This window comes from Thunnus maccoyii, chromosome 18 (genome assembly GCF_910596095.1).
Source record: "Thunnus maccoyii chromosome 18, fThuMac1.1, whole genome shotgun sequence".
NCBI lineage: Eukaryota > Metazoa > Chordata > Actinopteri > Scombriformes > Scombridae > Thunnus > Thunnus maccoyii.
In genome coordinates, this window is record NC_056550.1 from 8,854,027 (window position 1) to 8,876,528 (window position 22,502).

Genomic DNA, 22,502 nt, shown 5'->3' on the forward strand with positions numbered 1-22,502 from the left:
GGCCTTTAGAAACAAAACAATGCAAAAAAAACCAAAAACAAAAAAACAACATTGTCATCAATCCACTTAGTACTGCAACAGTACCTTTGCCAAACACCTTGCCTGCATGTTGTATCTATAGCCCATCTCAGATCAGTAGCACCTCCATCAATCAGTACTACTCAATTGCCAAGTTTGTTTTGTTCATGAATGTACATATTAATTAAAGCTTCACAAAATTGTATCTGGTGCTTTCATCATAATAATTGACAGATCATACTAGAACAATATGCATTAAGGTGGATTTGAGAATGAGTGGTTGGTCAGATAGCAAACAAACACCAATGAAAATGCTGTCAGAGTGTGAGATTTGCTTTATTTGAAGCAGTATGTTCCCCTGCAGATACAGTGGTCAAAGTCCTCAGCTCAAGAAGAATTGTTCAAAATGACTTGTTCATTCTCTTTTGCCCAGTCGTAATGCTCTTTTGTTCTGGTCTCTACATGTTTCTTTTTGCCTCAGTGGAACATAGTAACAGCTGACATCATAAACAATGATTAACATAACTCACTATACCCTATGTTTAACAGTTCAAAAACAAAAATATAATTTTGCCTATATCAAAAGAGGACTATGCAGGTTGGAATAAGTGCACAGACTCAGTGAAATCTTCTAAGCCACTCTCAAAATGGGACACCTCCTTAGCCATTTATAACCCCCCCCCCCCCCTCCAACATTATTATGCATTTCTGGTCACATATCAGTTATATACAGTAAAAGGTACAGTTGCACACAGTACCACCATGGTGTAACAAAACTAAAAATACATCAACTTTGTTTTTGGTAATCGGGCATCTTGCCAGACACCTCAAATATCAAGCACAGAAACCGGATTGAACTGGTTTTGATTTCCTCTGCGTCAGCATCTCAAATTTTTATGTTACATGCAAGAGGCTTCTCAGCAAAAGCTGCAGGATTTTTGTGGGTCTATCAGCTTCACGTTTTTAAAGCACTGAGTTCACAATAGGTTTTGTAAATGTATCTTTAAATGCAACAGTTATTAAAGTTATGAAGTAAAAAATACTGACAAAATCAGCATTGGACTGGAGCTATATGAGGAAGACTAAAATCACTCTACTGAATTATAATGTAACTGTTCTCAATCAATCATTTTGCCATCTACAGTATTTTACCCTTCTGTCCTCCACAACCGTCTAACTAAGCTAAATATTTACTTTTCTGGTTAATGAATACAGGAATCTTCATGACATGAGCTAGACATATTGAAAAAGGATACGACAATCTACCTGTATGTAGTGTGAAAAAACAAGAAACTCAAGCATCCATTTATTTCAACATTTGTAAAGAATGCAGTATATCCACATGCCATCCTCCTACCAAGAAAACGCACCTTTTCCAAGAATCAAAAATCCCTTCTCTTAATACAGCTGAACCTTCTTGGAAGAAATTCCCATAATTGTACTATTTTAAACACGTTGAAGATGTTATATCTTTCAAATGCATCAAAAATATATCTGATCATTCGATGTGAAACAAAGCATACCATCTTATTTCAGGATAGTTGTAAACCTTTGTAAAATGTATGCCTCTTTCCTGTAATGAAAAGTTAGATAGTTTGCATAGATGAGATTTTCATTAAAAGTTTCTGATAGATGTTGTAACCTACTACTGTGCTCACTATGCACAGCTTGCCGCATGTACTGAGTATTAGCGTAAAGTATGCTCTGCAGTTGGAAGGTGCTATGAGACCAGTTTTATACTGATGTAATTGCTTCACTTGTTGGTAGCAAACACAGTGCTTTCTCTTGTAAAGTAACATTAGTGCACCGCGTCTCGTTGTTCGTTTCACACCTTCTTTCCCTCTCCCTCTGAGATGATATGCTCTGGAGATGCCCTTTTAAACCATTCAGACCAGGAGCCATCATAAACACACACCCCATTGTGCCCAAGCAGGTGAGCAGCCAGAACGACATGACACGCTGTGACACCAGACCCACAGGAAACCCAGAATGGCTGCTCCACGTTCACCCCTGCTTCTCTGAACAGTTTGGACAGGTCCTCAGTTCCCAGCTCCTTTCCAGAAGCACCCATGAAAGAAGTGAAAGGCATGTTGATTGCACCGGGGAAATGGCCTGGCAGTGTGTCTGCGAGGGAGAGAGACAAGTGAAAAACATTATGAATATTTGGAGAAATAATGACACAAAAAAAGGAATAAAATATTAATTCAAGGTTAACTTCATCAGCAGATGCTTTGCTTAGTTGTCATGGAGATGGTTCAGATAACAACTGAGAAGGGGTGTAATTATGTGCACCATTGGAAAAAGAGCAACGCCTGCACACTTACTCCAAAGCCACCATTTTAATTTTAATTTAAATGGACAAAGTTTGATCCAAGTTGGGTCTTCTTCAGGTCAAAATTAACTTATTTAACCACACCTGCCACCCTAGAGCCTGCCAGGGTGTGTGTGTGAGTATATATATGGATGTGGGATTCACTTTTTAAAACATTTTGCCTTGGGGAAGATCCAACTAGGATCAAAACTAAGTGTACAGGCATTTTTCTTTCTCCATCAAATGACAACTGAACCATTTTCATGACAACTATGCAAACAGTGCAAATTCCATCTGCTGGCTGATGTAGACCAGGAGATGTGGCTGAAAGCTCTGGAAGAAACCTAGTAATTGGAACTTTAGTTAAGTTTTTTTTGTCCAACTATTATTGTTTTGCCAAACTACTACAAGCTTGACATTGTGCTTGATGTAACAACAGCAAAACCATAAATAAGACATGTATTTCAAATGGCACACACATCATACTGTGACCAGAAACTTATTTATGCTGTGCACTTATTTTCCTGAAGAAAATATCATAATGGAAATCTTAGACAAACAAAACTGCATGCTGTTTGTTTACAAACTTCTGCTCACCATCTCTGGGCTCTGGCTCAACTCCCCTAAACCTGCCGGCAGACCTGGCATCCACAACCTGGACCTGCTTGGTGTTGATGTTCTCCAGCAAGTCCTCATAACTCTTCACCCATGATTGATTTATAACCGCCTTGAACTCTCTGTGCTCTGGCTTGGAGCACTCAGATGTCACCGGATGACCGTCAGCTAGCCAGTTCTTCATGCCACCGTCCAGCACCGAGACCAAATTGTGTCCGAACAGCCGGAACATCCACCACACCCGGGGCGCGCTGTACGACCCAAAATCGCTGGTGTCATACACAACTACGTGCGTATCGTTCCCAATGCCCAGATCTCCTACATACTGGGAGAAGTGGCTGGAAGTTGGGAGCATGTGATCTAACGCGGAACTCTGGTCAGAACATTCGTCTATATCAAAGAACGAGGAGCCCGGTATGTGCGTCTGCACAAATTCAGCTCTCGCGTTCCGTTTCGTTTTCGGTAGGTACCATGAGCTGTCAAGAATGCGCAGTTTGGGGCCGACGAGGTTATTTCTGATAGCATCTGCCAGCCACTGACCTGACACCAGTGCACGGGTCTGTGCCGCCATGACGAGGCAATGAGAAGTTCAGGCTCCGAGCGCTAGAGGGTAATGTTTATACTTGTAACCTAAAGACTGAGTCCAAACGTCACCGGACTTATAGACTTTCGGACTTTGCCAGGGAAGTCTGCGAGTGCAGAGAGCTGTCCAAAGCCGCAATTCATCAAGTCCACAAGAGACCTCCAGCGGACTTTCAGCAGACTTCCAGAGATTCCGCTTGAGGTGCAGAGACTTCACCAGACTCCGCTCGGAAAATTACCCATAATTCTGCAGCAATAGGCCGTAAAGTGACAGCCTAAAGAATACTACTAATTTTTATTATCCATAATAATAATAATAAAAACAACAACAACACCAACAACAATAATAATAATCACAATAATCATGATAATAATAATAGGCTGTGTAAATATTTACTTCTGATATGACTTTTTCACTTTTTTTGTGATGTGGTGATATAATGTACACACAGATTAGGCCTATAGGCTAATTAACATGGGTATGTTTATTATAATCCACCAAAGTAGATGGGCAAAGGTTGTTTTTTGTCCGTATACAATGTGGAGACCTTCGTTGAGGATTTAATGTGAATATAATATTAGCAGTGTTTAGCAGTTCATGTAAAGAGAAAATCTCACTGGGCATTCTGACCAGATTCATTGAGAGTAAAGCAGCAGAGCTGCACATATTAGAACCATTAGACCTTTGAAATGAGTTACAGGGTCAGGAATTTCAATTTATCTCCATGGAAACACTAAGTCCCGTCTCAGAGCGCATTTTTATCCCCTCGCGGCCCTGGCAGACTTGACGTGATGACGGTGAACACGTCACGATACGTATGACTGAAGTCCGCGAGTGGTCAGGCCGCAGGTCCGGGGGGTGGACATTTGGATTCAGCCTAAGTTACTCTTCAACGACAACATGGAAAGCAAATAAGTGTGTTGTTGAACTTTGGATATTACAAAATGTACAACAACAAAGCAGGGAATTGTTCTTCACACATTAGACTACATACATTGTGTAGGCTACAGTTAAATACATACACGAGATGCACACAATCTATTCAGTGCTTTTAATAACAAAACATTGTGAAGATTTAAAAAGTTTAAATCACATATCAAAACTCATTGGGAAACATTTATTCAGCAACTAAGGCAATGTACTGGATTTGAAAAACTGGACTTACAAACTCTTCCAAGGCACATATGGTTAAAAGGACACATCCACTAAAGCACCAGCAGGCTGCGCCATGTGAACACGTTCCCTTAAATGCCCACAGAAAGCAAAGGTTCAAGTAAAGAAGACTGTGCAAAAGATACAAGATTCAGTTATAATCTCAGGAGCTGCAGAACTGCTCAAAATAAAAGCAGTTCGCATAAAATTATATCTCTATTAAAATAATAGGGGAAAGAGGCTTCTAAAGAGGCACTGAGACAACAATTAAGGAGGCACTTTGCTTACAAAAAATTAAAAATATTAGCACCATCTTACATGCTGAGAATTTGTTGAATCAGTTTTCACATTCAAATACTGCCTATGTCTTTAATACACACTGACATCCTCTATCAAGCTTCCACAGACATTTCTGTTTACACAGCATAGATTTAAAGTGTATATCTCTGAGTTTAAAATATCCCTGATTAGGAATAAAATACAATTAATCAATCGCAAAGTGTTTTTTTTTAATGCTGATTTGTAAATGAAGTTTTGTCAGATCATCTACCTCCTCAAAGCTTGCTTTTGACCGAAGAGACGACATGCTCTGGAGGAGCCTTAGTGAACCACTCATACCAGGATCCATCATACACAGACGCCTCAGGGGCGCCGCACAGATGGGCAGCCAGCACCATGTGACAGGCAGTCACACCAGAGCCACAGGAGCCACAGATGGGCTTATTTAGATCCACTTGTGACTTCTTGAAGAACTTCTGAAGCTCCTCTGTGGAAAGCATCATGCCGTCATCATCTAGGAACATGTAGAAAGGCATGCATTTGGAGCCAGGGATATGACCCGGCTGGACACCTGTGAGACAATGACGAATCAGTTTATCTTTCTGCACACACTTGTAGCACAACAAAGTCAATGCATATGTTAAGATTAAGCTGATATTGTGTGCAGAAATATGTTACAATATAAGAAAATCCAAAAGGGATAGCCTGCAATAAATATTACCCAAGTTAGGGTTTTCCCTGGATTTTTTGAGACAAAGGTGGCAGACACTGGAGAACATGCACGGCTTATACGGTCTGTGCATGCACCTTTAGATTGTCATGTGCTTAAATGGAAAAAAACATGATTTGACAGATGAAAGTGTCCTTAGGGATTTAATTTTTATACTAAGATGGAACAAAAAGATGCTCTTGCATTAGCCAAAAAGGTACAGATAACCAGCCTGTATGTATTGCTTTCCTGCTCCATTCTCAGTTTCCTGGCCCACTGATTTATTCTGCTGAAAAACTGTCTGTTTTTGATCTTGCCATCAGAATCCCATGACCCTTGTAAGAGACACCTAGCTGGGAAGGTTTGATTGGAGCCACTTAGTTTTTCCCAGTAGTTCCCAGGAGCCCCAACTTAAACATAAAGGCATTTCTCCCATTTTAATAAGCAGGTGAATTGGGGAGGTTTTAAAAGCCCCACAAAAGAGTCTCAATGCCTTGGTCTGCAGAATATCTAATTTTCCAAGCACTGGCTTTGCAGCAGAGACATAAACAAAACATCCATGGTCAAGCACAGATCTTATCATTGCCTGGTCAATGCATGGTCTGCCTCTATGCCCCCCAGTCACATCCAGCCAGACTTCTCATGACATTTACCACTTTATCCCATTTTGTTGGTATTTTTGCTATGTGAACAGCCCAAGTCATTCATTCGTCAAACCAAACACCCAGAAATTTAAAATCTTTCACTCTCTCTAGTGAAGATCCATACATGTACAGTCCAAGATAAGGTAACTTTCTTCTGAAACCAAAGATAATACATTTTGACTTTAGACGGCTGAGATTTTAAAGGTCCATTTGTCTGCCCATTCCTCTACAGAAACTGAAGCCCTTTGAACTTGTTTTAAAGTAAACTCTGCATTTCTTCCTCTTCTCCAAATGACACCATCATCTGCAAATAAAGATTATCCAAACCCTCTTCCAATGTTCTTAAATATATCATTTATAAATATATTAAATAGGACTGAATTACACTTCCTTGCAGGGTACCATTTTCTATTTCAATGATTTTTGAACTTTTCCCACCCACTTGTACTTGTATTGTTCTTTTCATTGGAAAATCTTTAATCTAATTGAACATTCTACCTCTAACTCCTAAATAATACATTTTAGTCCCTTCTTCCACAAATAATCATAAGCTTTCCCAATATCCAAGAATACACCTATTTCTTTATTATCAAATGTCTTTTTAATATCTTGATCTAAAACTGCCACTGACTCCATTGTTAACCTTAATTTTCTGAAACCGTTTTGGAAATCGGTAAAAAGTCCCTATCTTCCTAAAAAATAGACTAACCTATTAGTAATGATTTAACAAAGCACTGATGTTAATGCTATTGAACAGTATGAACTGAGGTCAGATGCATCTTTGCCTGGTTTCAAGATAGGAACTTTAACTGCATGTTTCCATTACATTGGCAAACAACCGAAGCCTCAGCTCTCAAGGTCTCTGCCCTGAGCATCTCTGTCGACCTCCAGAGTGGCCCCACCTGTGTCATCAACCTCCAGAGCGGCTCCACCCATCTGTCTTGCCTTCTGGTCGCCCTCCGGGGCAACTCCATTCATCTGCCCTGTCTCTTCCAGCCCCCAGGCTGTCTGTTCTGTCCTCGGGCTGTCCACCTGAGTCCTCATGCCCTGCTAAACACAGTTTTGATAGAAATCGAAGGCATCCGCAACTCAAAAATCCCTTGGATATGTGTGCCAATGCAGAGGCTCTTTTAATAACCCAGCTACCACAAAGTCCAGTTTTTAAACATATGTTGTTTCTCCTTCATGTACTCAGGTAATTTTTCCGGTAAGAACTGCTTTGTGCCAAAAAACCTTTCAGCTGCTCCAACCACTATCTTAATGATGCCTGATCTTCTGGTTGTTGTTTTTGCTCCCACCAACACATCAGTAATAAAAGCTAGAAATGATTTAATGCTCCACATCATCATGTCAGGGGGTCAGCGACTTCAGTCACTCAGCCACCCTTAATGTTGTCTAAGATTTCCCTCTCAGACAGGCCAGTGTACACTCCATAAATCAGTCCTTTGAGTCCCTGTCTCTCTCTCTCAAAACAAATCTCTCAACCTTTACCACCAACATCCCCACCTCCTTAGTGTTGTCATATTGTTCCTTATCTTTGCAGCAAACTCTCAACAGCCCATTTGACAATATCTTGGTCTGAAAACTCCTACCTATCTGACTCTCCAAAGCAGTTGTAACTCTTAAGGGATTTAGTGCTCTAAATCTTTTATCTCCCTGTTTCTGGTCTTTGACTTTAAAAAACACAACAAAGTTTTCAGTATTACTAATTTTCCTCAATTTATTTTCCCCAGCTACTTCTGACATCTCAGGTCTTTCACTTGATGCTCCTCTCTTCTGGCTTCCCTTAGCCACCATTTGCCACCCACCTCCCTCAACCCCAGCTCCCCTTCCAGTAGCCATAGGCTACAAAAGTACTCCTTTCCTTACACTACTTCTAAATTTAATAGCAAAGAAAAGAAAAAAGTAGCTAACCAAAATTTAATCTGAGAAACCACCACTGAATACACAAAACTCCCAGATTCCCTCCAAACCACTTCTCTCAGCATCTGACGTCACCTCCTCCTCCAGCAAGTGCTCAGCTTCCCGCTGCCATTTTTGCACTGTCTGGGTGCTGCACTTCCCTCACAGTTGAGTTCCACCTTTTTCATTCCATCAACATCACATGCCAGAATTTTCAACAAAGGAAGCGACCAGTAATACACCTTTGAGTTAGATAGGCAGGGAAAACTCTGTGAGTCTATCAGATCTGTTGATTCAACTCTGTTTTAATGTTGCTATAAGTTGTAAAGTGTCTTTCATTCACTGTTTTTAAGTGTTTGGGACCACCGCTTCTTTTTTTTGCAACTGAGTAGTTTTCTTGTGTTTCGCATAAACTGCTGCCATCATTTACGAGATCTCCACTTGGTGCATGGCATAGTTTTGCTGTGATTTGGATGCACCAGTGATTCAAGAGGAAGTTGTGTGACTTCTTAATGTCTCTGCCATATTTTGTCTCAAAAAGTTTTAATCTTTTGAAATGGAGTCAGGCTTTTATGTAAGTCATTGGTATTTGATGAATAACTTACTGGTGCAGCTGCCCTGGTAATTGCAATTATATGTGAGTTGAGAATTGAGTTGGTGAGAAAATGTTCAAATAGGATTCTTAATGGTTGACCCAAAGGACAAAAATGAGATCTAATTTGTGAGAAAAAAACCTCCCATTAGTTCCCAATCCTTAAAATACTGACTACTATACTGTCAGATGGAGGAAAATTGCCGTAATCAAGATAAACATCAGTTGACCAATACTAACACTGACTGAGTATATTTATGTATAAACTTCTCTCTAAATGAGACAACAAAAAATATGTTATCAGGGCTATTGGATTGCATTGAGGTTGTTTTTGCATACAGTCGCATGCAGGCTCACCTATATTCAACACTGCAATGTCCATAAGTCAGTGTGCTTTTAACACACAACATCATGCAGTGCCCAGACTGGAAGAATATTAAATAAACTAAACTTACCCTCTCTTGGTTCTGGTTCTTTCCCATGGAACCGTGCATAGGGTCTCACATCAACCACCTGGAACTGCTGTGTTGTAATGTTATCTGTAATGTCCCCAAATGACTTCACCCAGGAGCGGTTCATAGTTGCGGTGAAGTGCGTTGGTTCAGGCTTGGTGTGCGCGCCTGTGACTGGATGACCCTCTCTGACCCAGTTCCTAAAACCCCCGTCCAGCACCGACACCTGCGGATGACCAAACAATCGGAACATCCACCAAACCCTTGTGCACGAGAATGCCCCTAAGTCACTGGCGTCGTAAACAACCACATGACTGTCATTTTCAATGCCCAGATTCCCAACATAGTCGGCAAAAAACTCCTCGGTAGGCAGCATATGGTCGAACTGCGAGGTCCTGTCAGAGCACTCGTCAATGTCGAAAAAAGACGCTCCTGGGATATGAGATTGTGTAAATTCCTTCTTGCCGTCTCTTTTCATCATCGGTAGGTACCAGGACGTGTCCAGGACCCGCAGACGGGGACCGACAACATTGCGATTGACCAGGTTTACAAGCCATTTTGCAGAGACAAGTGCCTGAGTTCGCACTCCCATGTTTACACTAGGGTGAACTGCAACTATCCCAAACTAACCTCGGTCTCTTGATGTTCTTTGGTGGATGGCAAACAAGGGGTCGCTGCTTTATCTCCACCAGCTGGCGTGGAGATGGGGAATCTAAATCTAAATTCATAATAATAATAGGCGTAAAGTTTCTATATGTAGAATTGTGAAATAATTTACAAGTATTAATGTTTTCTTATTGAAATGAGTGAACGGGTAGTAATGTAATGTAAAATTATGAGACCTTCCCCTACTTTTTCGGTTGTCTGTAACAGCCTGTGGAATGATTTCTATGGCCCAATCCCAATGTCCCCCCTTAACCCTAAACCCTGAACCCTTATGGACTTAATTGACGTCACTTGGTAAGTGCTTGAGTGTGAGAGACTGCGAGGGCTGGAAATGGTTTAAATAGGAATGGGACAGCATTTTGCTCCGTCTGCTTTTGCCGCCTTTCCTCCAATGTATGCTTAATTATACTCCTCATCTATATCTTACTAAAGTAGGCCAACTGCCACTACCCTAATAGATTCAGTGATTCAGGCATAAACTAAACAGCTAAAGAGATACCCTTTGAGGGCCTCTGTAACAGCAACTGACCAAACGTATAATAAAAATAGAATATATATTTTTTCAAACAGTGTCGACAGACAACCAGAATATCTTTTGAGCTCCTCAGCAGTTCTATCAGTGTGGAGAAGAGTCCAGCAGAGGCAGCAGAGGCCAGTTCAAGCCTCTCAGTACAACTTTTGATCCATGCACAAGACCAGACAGCACCGCTCAAGGACGAAAGAGGAGGATGATGAAGCTGGACACAGTAAGGACAAGCACATAAAGTCTCTCTTACTGCAACACAGGATCATGTTTTTTATTTTATAATTTTGTCAGGAAATGCCTTTAAGGGGGATTTGTATTAAAGTAGTAAAAATGGTGACTGTACCACTTTGATTGACCTTTTGACATTTCACAGCAGGAAAAGCAAAGGTGTAAAAGATCAAATGAATGATGGCTGTATTCCATTTAGCTGCTTCAGTTTCAGGGTCCTGGTCTTGTGCATGCTGACTCACTGTCACACTGTCATGACTTACTGGGACACCTGAAAAGAATGGAGCCATCATTAATGTCATTAGTAACACCTGTGCTTTTCCTGCTATGTCAAGTGAAAAAGGCCTGTGGAATTTACAATTTAAACTTAATTTTTATCTTTTAACTTATGAAATGGAATGGACTAACTCCTGGAATTACTGTTTTTTTTGACATTGGACACATCTCATTATAAGAGAGCCAGGATTCAGTTCAGTCCTCCTGTTTTCCTATACTGAAATAGTGATTGGTGGGTGAAACTTAATTTTAATTTCTTCACTATTGTAACAACATTGTCTAGTAGGACTCATTTGGGGTGAATCTAATTTGTATGGGGAGACATTTTAAGGAGTGTGACATGGTGACAATGAGTACTTTCAGACAAGGATCTGTCCATCATGGTCCAGGGGAACTCTTTGAGGAAACAAAAATTGAGGAAGTGAGCTGATGTTAAAGGGTACTCCAGCAATTTAGTGTGTACCTTCCATATAGTTGTTTGACTTGTGAAAGAAAGATTGAATGAAGAATGGACAAAATCAAAGCAGCAAAGGCCGAAATATATTTTATTCCAAAAACACTGGATCCTACACTTCCCAACTGGGTAGTTTCTTTCATAAGCCCCCTTTGCCTGTTTTACTAACTCCACACCTCCAGTTTGTAACACTGGCTTCCTATTATAAAATTGTAGTCTCCAAATCCAAGTGGAGATACTGCTGATGACATCAGGATGACTTCATCAGGGTTATTTCCACAGACTTGACAAAAGTCCTCCAGAGCCATAGAAGAAATTATACAACTGTTTTCACTACCTAAGTAGTTGTGAGAGAATTGTGTAAATTTGTGAAGAGAGATGTTCAATGTTCAATTTATAAAGTATAGGTTACAAAGGAATGTTTTAATCTGAGCCTTGCCAAGATGATTTAATCTACAAGGCTTCTGTCAGTCTGACCCTCATGTTCTCTCAGGACATCTGCCAAAGACACCAGGGGGAAGAGATAAGGTAGCCTTGGGTGGACAACAACAGCCATTTTCTTTATTTACAATCTGAGTTCACTCTGACACTGTGGGCCCTCTTCACCCTCCCTCTCTGGTTGCATGAGCTATGCTACTCTATACGAACTGAGTGTGTACTCCTTTAAATTTTAGGTATGACTGTATCCATGTTTACACTGTGTCAAGGGCTTCTCTGACATCAGATGTTTGTTTTCAATGAATGTCATATACTCAATTAAGAATCAACTGGAGCCTGTGGAGTTTCTTCATCATCTTTATTCTTCATCAAAGTGTTATTGGTTAGACATTGATCAAGCACATGATTTCTTCAACAGTAGTAGTCTTAAGGTTGAGTAAAAAATCTGAGAAATTGGTGGAGTGCCCCTTTAAACCTACAGAGAGGGGCTACAAGTAGGTGTTTTATCGAGGCAATAGATGTTATTGTTATTTTTAATATTACTGTTAATATTCAAGAGATTTAAACAGTGTTCAGTATATACAGAAGTCCAAAAGTTCACCTTCCCACAATAGAAGAGGAAATGGAAAGAGCCTGGGTTATGCTAGCAATATACACACTTTTTTTTCAGTTCTCCAAAAATGGTCTCCATCACTCAAATGAAAGACTTTAAACTTATGTCTAATCCCTGAATTTTTATTTTTAACATTTGGAAATAGCTTGGTAAAATTCAATCTACAGTGTATTTTGATTTAGAGTTGGGTAATATAAAATACCCTCACTGATATAAATGGGGTGGGCAAAATTTTGGAAACTCCTCTCAGTGTAGCCTCCAAAAGGACTGTATAGTTGAATAAACACCTCTCTTAAACAGTTTCAATAAAAACTGAACATTGTAACCTTCATAAAAGTGAAAATCAAAAACCACACCGAGGTTTTCACAAAAGAGTCAGCATTAAAATATGAACATGACCAGTTCTGAGTATGCATATACAAATTTCTGTTTCTGCTGTTTTACTTGTTCAGTTGCAGGAATCAGATTGGCATCTAGTCATTTCCCTCTGCTATACAGTTAACTAAATTTGACATTTTTTAATGTTGTTGGGCTTCACATGAGACAGGGAATTACAAGGTAGATAAGGAATGCAACCATCATAGCCTTAATAAGAGCACTTACAATGTCCCCGTGACCTTTACAATTACAATTAAAGAGTTAGATTGAGTTAAGTCTACAAGTATGCTGTCTACTGCTCTAAATAATTTCAAAAGCTTATAAGAAAATAAACTATAGTCAGTAACATTTTAATTTGTATATTAAGAAGTGTTTCACAAAGTTAAAGTTTTATATAGACATCTAGTCAAAACTGGATATATATGGAAATGACAAAAGTTAGATTAATTGACTGACTTTATTGATGATTTAAGTACAATACTACCCACACAGCAGATGCATAGTGTACATCACTATCCATTAACAGGTATCAATATTTTGGATCAATAAGGTTTTGCACAAAAAACTGGCATTTTCAAATCCACACACTACTCATACATTTGATGTAATTATAGCACGATCTCAAAATGTATCAAGGCATACAAAAATATATATTCTCAGTTGTAAAGCTATAGCCAATGCCAGTGACTGGTTTTGATTTGATCAAATTATTTGAGCAAATACAGTAATAATATTTATTAATCTTAATTCATAACTTGATTAGTAATAATCAATAAGATCAACACAAAAAGACTTTAAAATAGTATGATCAGAGTAAGTAATCTGTATTTACCTTTACCCCTCAAAACATTCAGTGCTATTCTAATTTTGTAAACATGTTATCAATTAAATAACCCATTCATCTTTACTTGCAAACTTGATTTTATTATTAATATTTTATTATTTTTTCTGCTTCGTATCTCTGTTTTTTTTCTAAATGAATAGTACAACCACTGTCGATCATTTAACCATTATTGTCATCACTTTATATTTTACAAAAAAATTAAAATTTTAAATATTTTACTAGGTCAGCTTTTTTATGTTCTGCTTTGAACCTTAATGTTCTTACTTCCTGTTGTGTTGTCTTCTTCCCCTCTGATGTTGTGTTTAAACTCTTTTGAACCTATCTCATAGTGTTTTAGAACAACAGAAGTGAAATTAGGCCACACTACAATTTAATGCTGCATGCAGAGGGTGAAAATGGAACAGAGGGCGGACAATTTTTGTATTGTGTAATGTATGTGCAGTCATACCTTGTCATAGTATCTCAGACATGGACTGTCTCCTCCTCCTTCCAGCCTCATTGCATTGAGGATATCAGCCAGTTCAGAGGGTGCGTTGCAGTCTTCCAGACATAGTGCCAGCACAGCGCTCTCCATCAGCCCCAGTGATGCTGCTGCTGCCTCTTCTTGCCCCAGGACCTATTCCCTGATGGCAGCCCAGGTTTTGCGCTCCAGAGCTGGAAGGCTACAAATGGCAGAGGGATCATTCTGTTTTCCTGAACTAGGTTGGTCCACCACCTTAGCCAGATGGTTGTAGATGTCAATGAACGATCGAGCAGAAATTGGCCCACCAGTGCTGGGACGCCACAATATGTCAACAGGGAACACTCCTGTAGCACACGTGATGATGGCATGGAGGCTATCTGGGTAGACCTGGAAATGCCAAAGCTTCAGATTATTAGTATAGGTTGATATATATATAGATAGATAGATAGATAGATAGATAGATAGATAGATAGATAGATAGATAGATAACTTTATTAATCCCAAAGGGAAATTAATATGAGATTAGGGCAGGAGAGGAACTAATTCAGGATTCACCCTGACATGTTTGAAATTGAAAACCCCTAGTTATGTCCTGCCAGTAATCTTACCTTAATCTCATCTTGACTCCTGCCAGGGATCCGGCTAGCCCAAATACCTCAGACTGCTGGGTGCGCTCCATTGGCACATCACCCTCCAGCAACAAGGGCTCACTGCACAGCTTTGCTGCTGCCCAGAGCAGAGCAGCTGCCCTCTCTAACTGGAAACATCTCCTCTCCTTAGACAAGGGCAGCACAATGGGGAGGGCTGTGGAGATGGGCACAGGTTCAGCGCAAGACAGCAATCCCCTCTTGAACTGCTCCGTCACCCCATTCTCTCGGCCCACAGCACTGGTTGCTATTTTCTGGTGGGCCTCTTGAAGGAGCTCCCCCTGCTGCTCCAGTGTGCTTATGAACGCAGCGTAAAAGTCAGGAAGTAAAGTGAGCTGTAGGACATGGCCCACTTCTTGCAAGGTAACATCGAACTCTGGAACAGGGTAGTCGAGAGGGTTCATGCTGTTGATATGGTGGAGGCTTGGAGAAGAGAGAGGAAAGAGAGTCAGTTGTGCCACATCAATAGAAGATACTTCATTTTGTTGGTGTGTACACTGTAATAGACTGTAATGGAATAGCATACAATCATCACCTACAGTTGCCTGAGTTTAAACCATATTGTTGCACTTCAGTGCAAGCAGTATGAAAAAATTCTGACATTGAATCACAGGCCCTGCTGTTTGCTATTGTCTGAGCACCCTTGCCCAGACCAAAATAAACACAGCAACAAAGATTGTCTCTCAAGACTGTCAGACTAGTATAACATTACATTTTAATGTACTAAAATGTGGAGTTTTGTGTTTAGTAATTTCAGTGTTATCTGTAAAATATATGGATACCTAGAAGGTCTGATACCACCTAGGAAGACAGGCACAAAAAATACAGAAACCAATAAATGCAGGAATAAATCAACATGAAAAGAAAATAATTTAAATAATTTCAAACATTCCCTCAAACAGTGTGGTATGTCACAAATAATCATTGACAAAGTGTCTTGGTGAGGTTCTATCAACTTCTGGGGTATCTTTATCAGGAGCACCCCACTGCAGTATATCATATAAAACATTTCAGCACCATGTCACTGTCTACATTTCCTTTTAAATTATTGACATGATGTCCAATCTTCTAACAAATGATAAGTTGAGCCAGTAAGTAAATTATCTGATTCATGCTCAAGGGCCTGAAGGCTGTAACACAGGTCTCTTTGTGTATTAATAAGGTGAACATGGATGGAAAGCATCCAGATTTTCCCTCTGTGTCAGACCTTACCCTGAACTGTACTGACTCTGACAGTAGTAATGATTATTTAACCATACACAGTATATTTCTAATTTTGTCTTTAGCCTATTAATACCACTTTTGCTGTGTGGACTTGACAAGGGACAAAAATGACCTGACATGGAGGAGGATGTCCAAAAGTGCAGATGATAGATTGTAAATTTATCTCAAGTGTTTCAAATTACTGGTATAATTATGTTATGGGTATTTCCTTTTTTACTTAGATATTTCCAAAGTTGTTGTTTTTTTTAAAAATTTGACATTAAAATTTTAATTCTGCTTAATCAAACATACTGTTCAAATATCACTGCACAAGTGCTGGTACACATATTATTTATTACATTTATTTGTTGCTGCATAATTAACAATTTATTGTAGACATTAGGATGTGCATAAAAATGATGTTACCTTAATTTGTAAATTTCTGAAATCTATCCAGTTGGAAGGATGGGGGAAGAGTCAGCGGAAAGAAAATTTGGTTTTAGTGCAAGCAGTTTGGCCATAATGCAGAGTCAGTGACTCCAATTTCCTTTCTGTACTTAAGACACTCATTCTTCAGACTCACTGTCTGTCTGCCTGCCTCTTAGTGTGTGTGTGTGTGTGTGTGTGTGTGTGTGTGTGTGTGTGTGTGTGTGTGTGTGTGTGCGCGCGCGCGCGCGTGAGTGCGCGCGCATATGTTCATATGTGTTTTTACCAAGTATTCCCCATGTTAAATCTGTTAACACAGTCATGATGTGGAGACTTGTCTCCCTTATGGGGACAAAAAGCAAGTCCCCTTAATGTAAATCATGTGTGTGTGTGTGTGTGTGTGTGTGTGTGTGCGTGTGTGCGTGTGTGTGTGTGTGTGTGTGTGTGTGTGTGTGTGTGTGTGTGTGTATGTATGTACACACTGAGTTTTTGTAACTCTTTTCCGGAACTTATTTCTAGTCATTCGAGGAAGCAGACATTAATCAAACAATAATACGATTCATATCAATACAGAAAATAATGTTAGAAAAAGATATACAAAAATACAATTCAGAAATTAAACTCAAATTATTGTTAGTAACAGATGACTATTCTGATTTGATTTACAGATGCGGTTCTCCATTTTAAGGAGAAACTGGCGTTTATGACAACAATGTAAAATATATCACATTTTTGTGCATGCAGGGATATAAAATGAGTTCATAAAATAATACTGTATAATCTTTTAATGTGTTTGTGATATACATACTGTATCCCTTATGGATAATGACTGATGATTTTAGATAAATTAAAGAGATATAATAAAAATGAAATAGTTTTGTTTGTTTTGCTATTTTTTCTGGAATATAGGCCTGCTGTTTGGCAAATCCCTTTCAGTCCCGCAGTGTTACCAGCAGGAATCCTGCCTGTCAGTTTACACAATGCGGAGTACTCCGGACAGCTCCCTCAGGTCCCCGGATAGTAAGGACCTTGGACAGCGGTTGTTACGCAGTGACCGCAGGCTGATCCTCTGACAGACTTGAATCTTTATTACAGCAGGAGACAATATGCACTCCCGATTAACAGCCAGTCGCTGTTTTACGACACTTATCCGCAAAGTAGAATAACGTGTTGTAGTTCTCTTACATAGAGATGTATACACGCCATTTACTCTACATAGTCTGTAAACTGTGGATTAAGCATGGTTAAGGTTGGGGACCAAACTCATGAGGAAATTCCCGGATCCAACGCGCTAACTGCGGCTCGCACAGCCCCTAATTAATAGTAACTCAATGCAGCCGCAGTTTTCCATGTTAGAATATTTTTGAGTATGAATTTATAAAATCAGTCAGAAAATTAAGTAGATTTCATTTAATCAATTGTATTGCTTTTCCATAGTGGCTTGTTTTTTAATTGTGCGTAAGAAATGAGGCAATGTGACATGATCTACGTTACAATAAAGGACATTAGAATATTGATGAGACTTCAGGATATATTTTTATATATCCCGGAAAAAATGTATAAACTCATTTTGAAAATGGAAAAAAAATATAAAGAGGCAAAATGCATGATTTAGCATATAAGAAACAAACTTCAGCCTCCTAACAGGATTTCAGGTTTTTTGCTTTTTCATATTTACTATTTTTGTCTTTGCAGTTTACAGTTGACTGGAGTAGTTTTTGAACTGGCATTTGTGCTAGTTCAAATTTTAGATTGGATGATAAGAGAGATCAGGACATAAACTGATTTTAAAATTTACTGATAAGAATTTATGTACATGTTGTGACAGTGACTTAGGGGGAAATTTTATATATACAGTACTCTGCAAAAGTTTTAGGCACTTTAGATGTTTAGATTATCATCCATATTCTGCAGCATGACAATGACCCTAAACATACAGCCAGAGAGTCATAAAGAACTATCTTTATCAACAAGAGGAACAAGGAGTCGTGCAACAAATCTCCCTCACAGAACCCTGATCTCAATGTCATGGAGTCACTCTGGGATTACATGAAGAAACCCCTAAATCCACAGAAGAACTGTGGGAACTTCCCCAAGATGCAGGAACAACCAACCTGAAAGTACCTGAAAAACTGTGAGTGGGTGTACTGAGGAGAACTGCTGCTGTTTTAAAGGCAAAGCTGCTCACACCATGTATTGTATGAAGTTTGTATGAAGTTTGATAAGTAAAAACTATTCATTGCATTATTTTTGAAAGCATCCTCATTTTACTTTTCATGCCTAAAACTTTTGCACAGTACTGTATTTATATTTCAAAACACAGGGAAAAAAGGAATGAAAAAAAAACCATAGAAATAAACTTACTTTTTTTCATGTCTGTGTAGGTTTGCCTGGTGCCTGGTAGATGGGGCCTCTTGTGTATTCTCCTAATGCCAACCTTTATATATTGCCTGCCCCTATTATCTGCCCCTTAATCCTAAAACTCAAATGGAAACTAGAAGTGAAGGTGTGACCTCTGAATGTCGTGATTTCCCAGAAATTGTTTTGTAAATGAATCCACTCTTAGTCCTGCACCCCTCCCTGAACAGTTCTGACTCTGCAAGAGCTGTCCATCTCCTTTCTGAATATCTCCACAACTGAAACACAGCTCTCACTGTTGGGTTGGGTTGCTGTTTATACTCTGATCTAATTTTTGTGTTAAAATATCTCACCTACGATATATTTGACAATATAGTATGTTAATAGTCAAATTCATACTACAAATTCATACTACAAAGGCACTTAAAACTGTTAGTGTGTGTTGTTGGTCATCACATTGTATTCATGTGAATTAGGAAAAAATGGTTATGTATAAATGAAATAAATAAATAAAATGATGTACTTTGCAGCTGTCTTTGATTGAAGTGGAAACATCTGCAGTACCATTTGAAAGGTCTTAAGGCTTACTTGACATTCAATTTGGAGGCGTTTGTGGTTTTTATATTTTGATTTAGTCTTTTTTCGCTGTCTCATTGTCTCCTTGCTCCCTATGTCAGTATATAAATCACTGCTGACTGAACAAACTGTACATTATTGGGAAACAGATGAGTCAGTGACCTGTGACACTTCTCTAAGGAAACACATGATAGTAATATCACGTTAACAATACTTCCCACTTAAGCTGTAATGTAAAAAAGTCACAAAAAAGACTAAACTTTACAAACAGTTTCACACTGAGCTGTATCAATAATCACATTTTCCTGTGAAGGGAGCCTTAGAGTGGGAGGTTGGCCTGATGCCCGGTAGATGGGGTGTCTTGTGTATTTTCCTAATGTCAGTGTTTATATATTGCCTACCTCTATTATCTGCCCCATCATCCCAACACTCAAACTGAAACTTGAAGGGAAAGTGTGACCTCTGAAACTCATGATTTCCCATAAATCAACCCATTCTTAGTCCTGCACCTCCCTGAGCAGTGCTGCCTCTGCAGGAGCTGTCCATCGTGTTTCTGAAGCCACCTACAAATGAAACAAAGCTCTTACTGTTGGGCTGGGTTGCTGTTTATACATGATAATGATATGTATGTTAATGTAAAAAAAAAAAAAAGAAAAGAAAAAGACTAATCTTTACAAACTATTTCATACTGAGCTGTAGCAATAGTCACATTTTCCTCTGAAGGTAGCCTTAGATGTCACAGGTGGGTATTGATAACTCCAGCTATAGAATTAATGACACAATACATCACATCAGGCAGTTTTATTGTCAGCATTTGCTAATGCAATGGCCACTAAGTGGTGCAGGTAAATCACACAGTATTATTTAAAAAAAATAGAGAAGCTGAGGTGTACTGTACTGGCATCACTACCAGTCAGTCAGCATACTGTAATTGCTTTTCATAGTACATTATAGGAAGTTTCCAGCTGAACATCCAGTGCTCGAGCATATTGTCATTGAGTCATATAGTTACTAAAAACCTGCATTTACTCCATTACATGTGCTTGTGTAACTTTTCTGAAGATATTTGGAAAGTAGTTTTAATAGAATACATTTAGAGAGGAAAAATGTTTCCATTTTTCACTGCAAGTTCTGTTTATTTAATTCTTATAAATGAACAGATCTTGTGACGAAATGACTAAAAATGAAACTTTCCTCCAACGTTTAGTTTCAGATTTGCCCCATGCAACAAATCACCTGTAGAATCAGCCAACAGTGAATTGCCCCTCCACTGAACAACTGAGTAACAGAATAACAATTCCTGTATCCAAGGTGATACAGGAATTTACTGAAATAAATCCAGTAAGATGCCATAAACTTCTAACACACACATTTGTTCTTCTTATTGTAAGATGATTTTGCTTGTAGGCCTCTCGTGCAGATGAGGTGAATGGATGTTTGAATATGTTATGTAAATGTGTATTTATGACTGCCTTACGTCAAGTTCAAATCAAAGTGATTAACATAAGTTAAAGAAAACTATTCATATGAACTCAAAGTATCAAAACAACAAAACGGTAATAAAGATAATAAACAAACTAAGAAGCGTACGGTTGAAAAACTGTTTCTCTGTGGCGTCTCTTTCTTTTGTCGCCCCTGGTTCAATTAACCTCTCGCTGCACTGCACGTACACTATGTCTCGGCTGATATCAGTCTCAGCCAATCAATTACAGCCAAACTATGCTAAAAAAAAAAAAAAAAAAAAAAAAGGCTCCAACAGGGAGTCTCTGTTCATTATTTAGCCACTCTCATATTTCTCTGCTTGACCTCCATGTGACCCTTCATCCTCCTCCCCTACAAGATCTCTCTGTACCAGGCCTCGTGTTGTGTAAGATTTTAAGCTACTAATTCTTGCTGGTGAGGTCTGTGCCCCTCCTTAGTCTCATTTTAGCACCACCAAGTGGTGTGGCAGTACACAAAAACTGTTTTCTGATCGATGTGAAAATGCATCATGTTTTTGAAACCATTTATGCTATATATATCAATGCATCTATATAGCAGACAGTAGATAAACTTCGGTGTAATGTTATGGTTAAATAAAGACAAATACAAACACTGATTGTACATCTAATTACATCAAATATAGCTTGAATAATAACGTAAGGAATAAAATATATCAAACAAAAAAGGCTACAAATACAATACATGTAACTGTTGTAGCTACTGACACTCTACTACGGCTATGCTGCTGTGGCTCTCAGCTCTGTGTTCATTGTGTTCACTGTGAGGAGACACAAAGGACAAAGGATTCAGGTTTATATACTTTAGAAATAAGATCTAATTTTGAACTCCAGTGAGCACCAAATCTAAGCTACTGAATAGAGCTGCATGTTGAATCAAGTTTGTGGGTACGTGGAGGAAGGGTTTGAGCAGCACCTCTGAGATTGATGCTAGGCATTGTGGGAGTGGGAATCTCCAAGGTATTTGTCTGGACACTTTAGTATAATTTGTTTGCTGTGTTGGTGCTGGCCTTTGGTAGACAGAAACATAGATAGAAACATGGGAGCTACAATGTGCTGCACTTCTTGCATTGGTATCCAAAGATATCTTAAAGATCCCCTGCAGACATGTTTTAAGCTATAAAAAAATACTCTGCTTTGAGTAATAATTTGTGTCTAACTTGTTTTTTCCACAAAAAAAGTTTAATTACCTCTTTAAAATCTTTGAAATTACATCTACTCCTTCTCCCTCATTGAAAAACCCAAGGCTTCAAGTTTAAAGGTGCATACTGGACCACTATTGGCTCAAAAACCAGCTATAATTATACGTTTCAGCAACTTGAGTTCCACAGTTAATCATTTAATAATTTTCAGTACATTTTAGTGTTCAAATGACACATTTTCATCAAAATGTCATATTATGTACCATTTGTTCTGGCTCCATCGGTCAACAGTCAGAATATTTTAGTTGAGTTTATATCTTTTGCTATTATTTCAAACTAAATTTTGATTGGTTCTTTTTTTAGTGCACAAACTTTAATTTTGTTGTTGTCATTTGGATACCTGGTCCTTTCTTCATGGTGCTTTAGTGGAGTTAGACAGTGTAACAGATATGTAAATTAAACACAAGAACATGTAAAAAGAAAACGGAGGAAACAGAGACAGAGAGAG

At 38.8% G+C, this 22,502-nt stretch overlaps 2 protein-coding genes across 3 annotated transcripts; both read right to left on the reverse strand.

Annotated features, from left to right (window-relative positions):
• Positions 1-335: 335 nt before the first annotated feature.
• Positions 336-3,767, reverse strand: LOC121884079 (3-mercaptopyruvate sulfurtransferase-like). The gene is made up of 2 exons (XM_042392651.1): positions 2,927-3,767; positions 336-2,142 (listed from the first exon to the last, which is right to left on the reverse strand). Exons 1-2 carry the CDS (start codon positions 3,513-3,515, stop codon positions 1,844-1,846), a joined length of 888 nt encoding a protein of 295 aa, XP_042248585.1. The 5' UTR covers positions 3,516-3,767; the 3' UTR covers positions 336-1,843.
• A 796-nt stretch (positions 3,768-4,563) lies between these two features.
• On the reverse strand, positions 4,564-9,951 carry LOC121884967 (thiosulfate sulfurtransferase-like). 2 transcript variants are annotated; one of them, XM_042394106.1, is made up of 3 exons: positions 9,261-9,951; positions 7,214-7,361; positions 5,448-5,529 (listed from the first exon to the last, which is right to left on the reverse strand). In XM_042394106.1, the coding sequence occupies exons 1-2, from the start codon at positions 9,847-9,849 to the stop codon at positions 7,222-7,224; spliced, it is 729 nt and encodes a 242-aa protein (XP_042250040.1). In that variant the 5' UTR covers positions 9,850-9,951; the 3' UTR covers positions 5,448-5,529; positions 7,214-7,221. The 2 variants fall into 2 exon arrangements, with proteins under 2 accessions (XP_042250039.1, XP_042250040.1); XM_042394105.1 differs by lacking the exon at positions 7,214-7,361 and having other exon boundaries at positions 4,564-5,529; positions 9,261-9,946.
• Between the last annotated feature and the right edge of the window lie 12,551 nt (positions 9,952-22,502).

What these genes read in the sequence shown, in the direction of transcription:
- LOC121884079 (XM_042392651.1), bottom strand. Translation starts at nt 3,515, where the DNA reads ATGGCGGCACAGACCCGTGCACTGGTGTCAGGTCAGTGGCTGGCAGAT. An exon ending in TGAGCCAGAGCCCAGAGATG is followed by an intron (nt 2,143 to 2,926) that starts GTGAGCAGAAGT and finishes TCTCCCTCGCAG; the next exon opens with ACACACTGCCAGGCCATTTC.
- LOC121884967 (XM_042394105.1), bottom strand. Translation starts at nt 9,849, where the DNA reads ATGGGAGTGCGAACTCAGGCACTTGTCTCTGCAAAATGGCTTGTAAAC. An exon ending in AGAACCAGAACCAAGAGAGG is followed by an intron (nt 5,530 to 9,260) that starts GTAAGTTTAGTT and finishes ATTGTCTCACAG; the next exon opens with GTGTCCAGCCGGGTCATATC.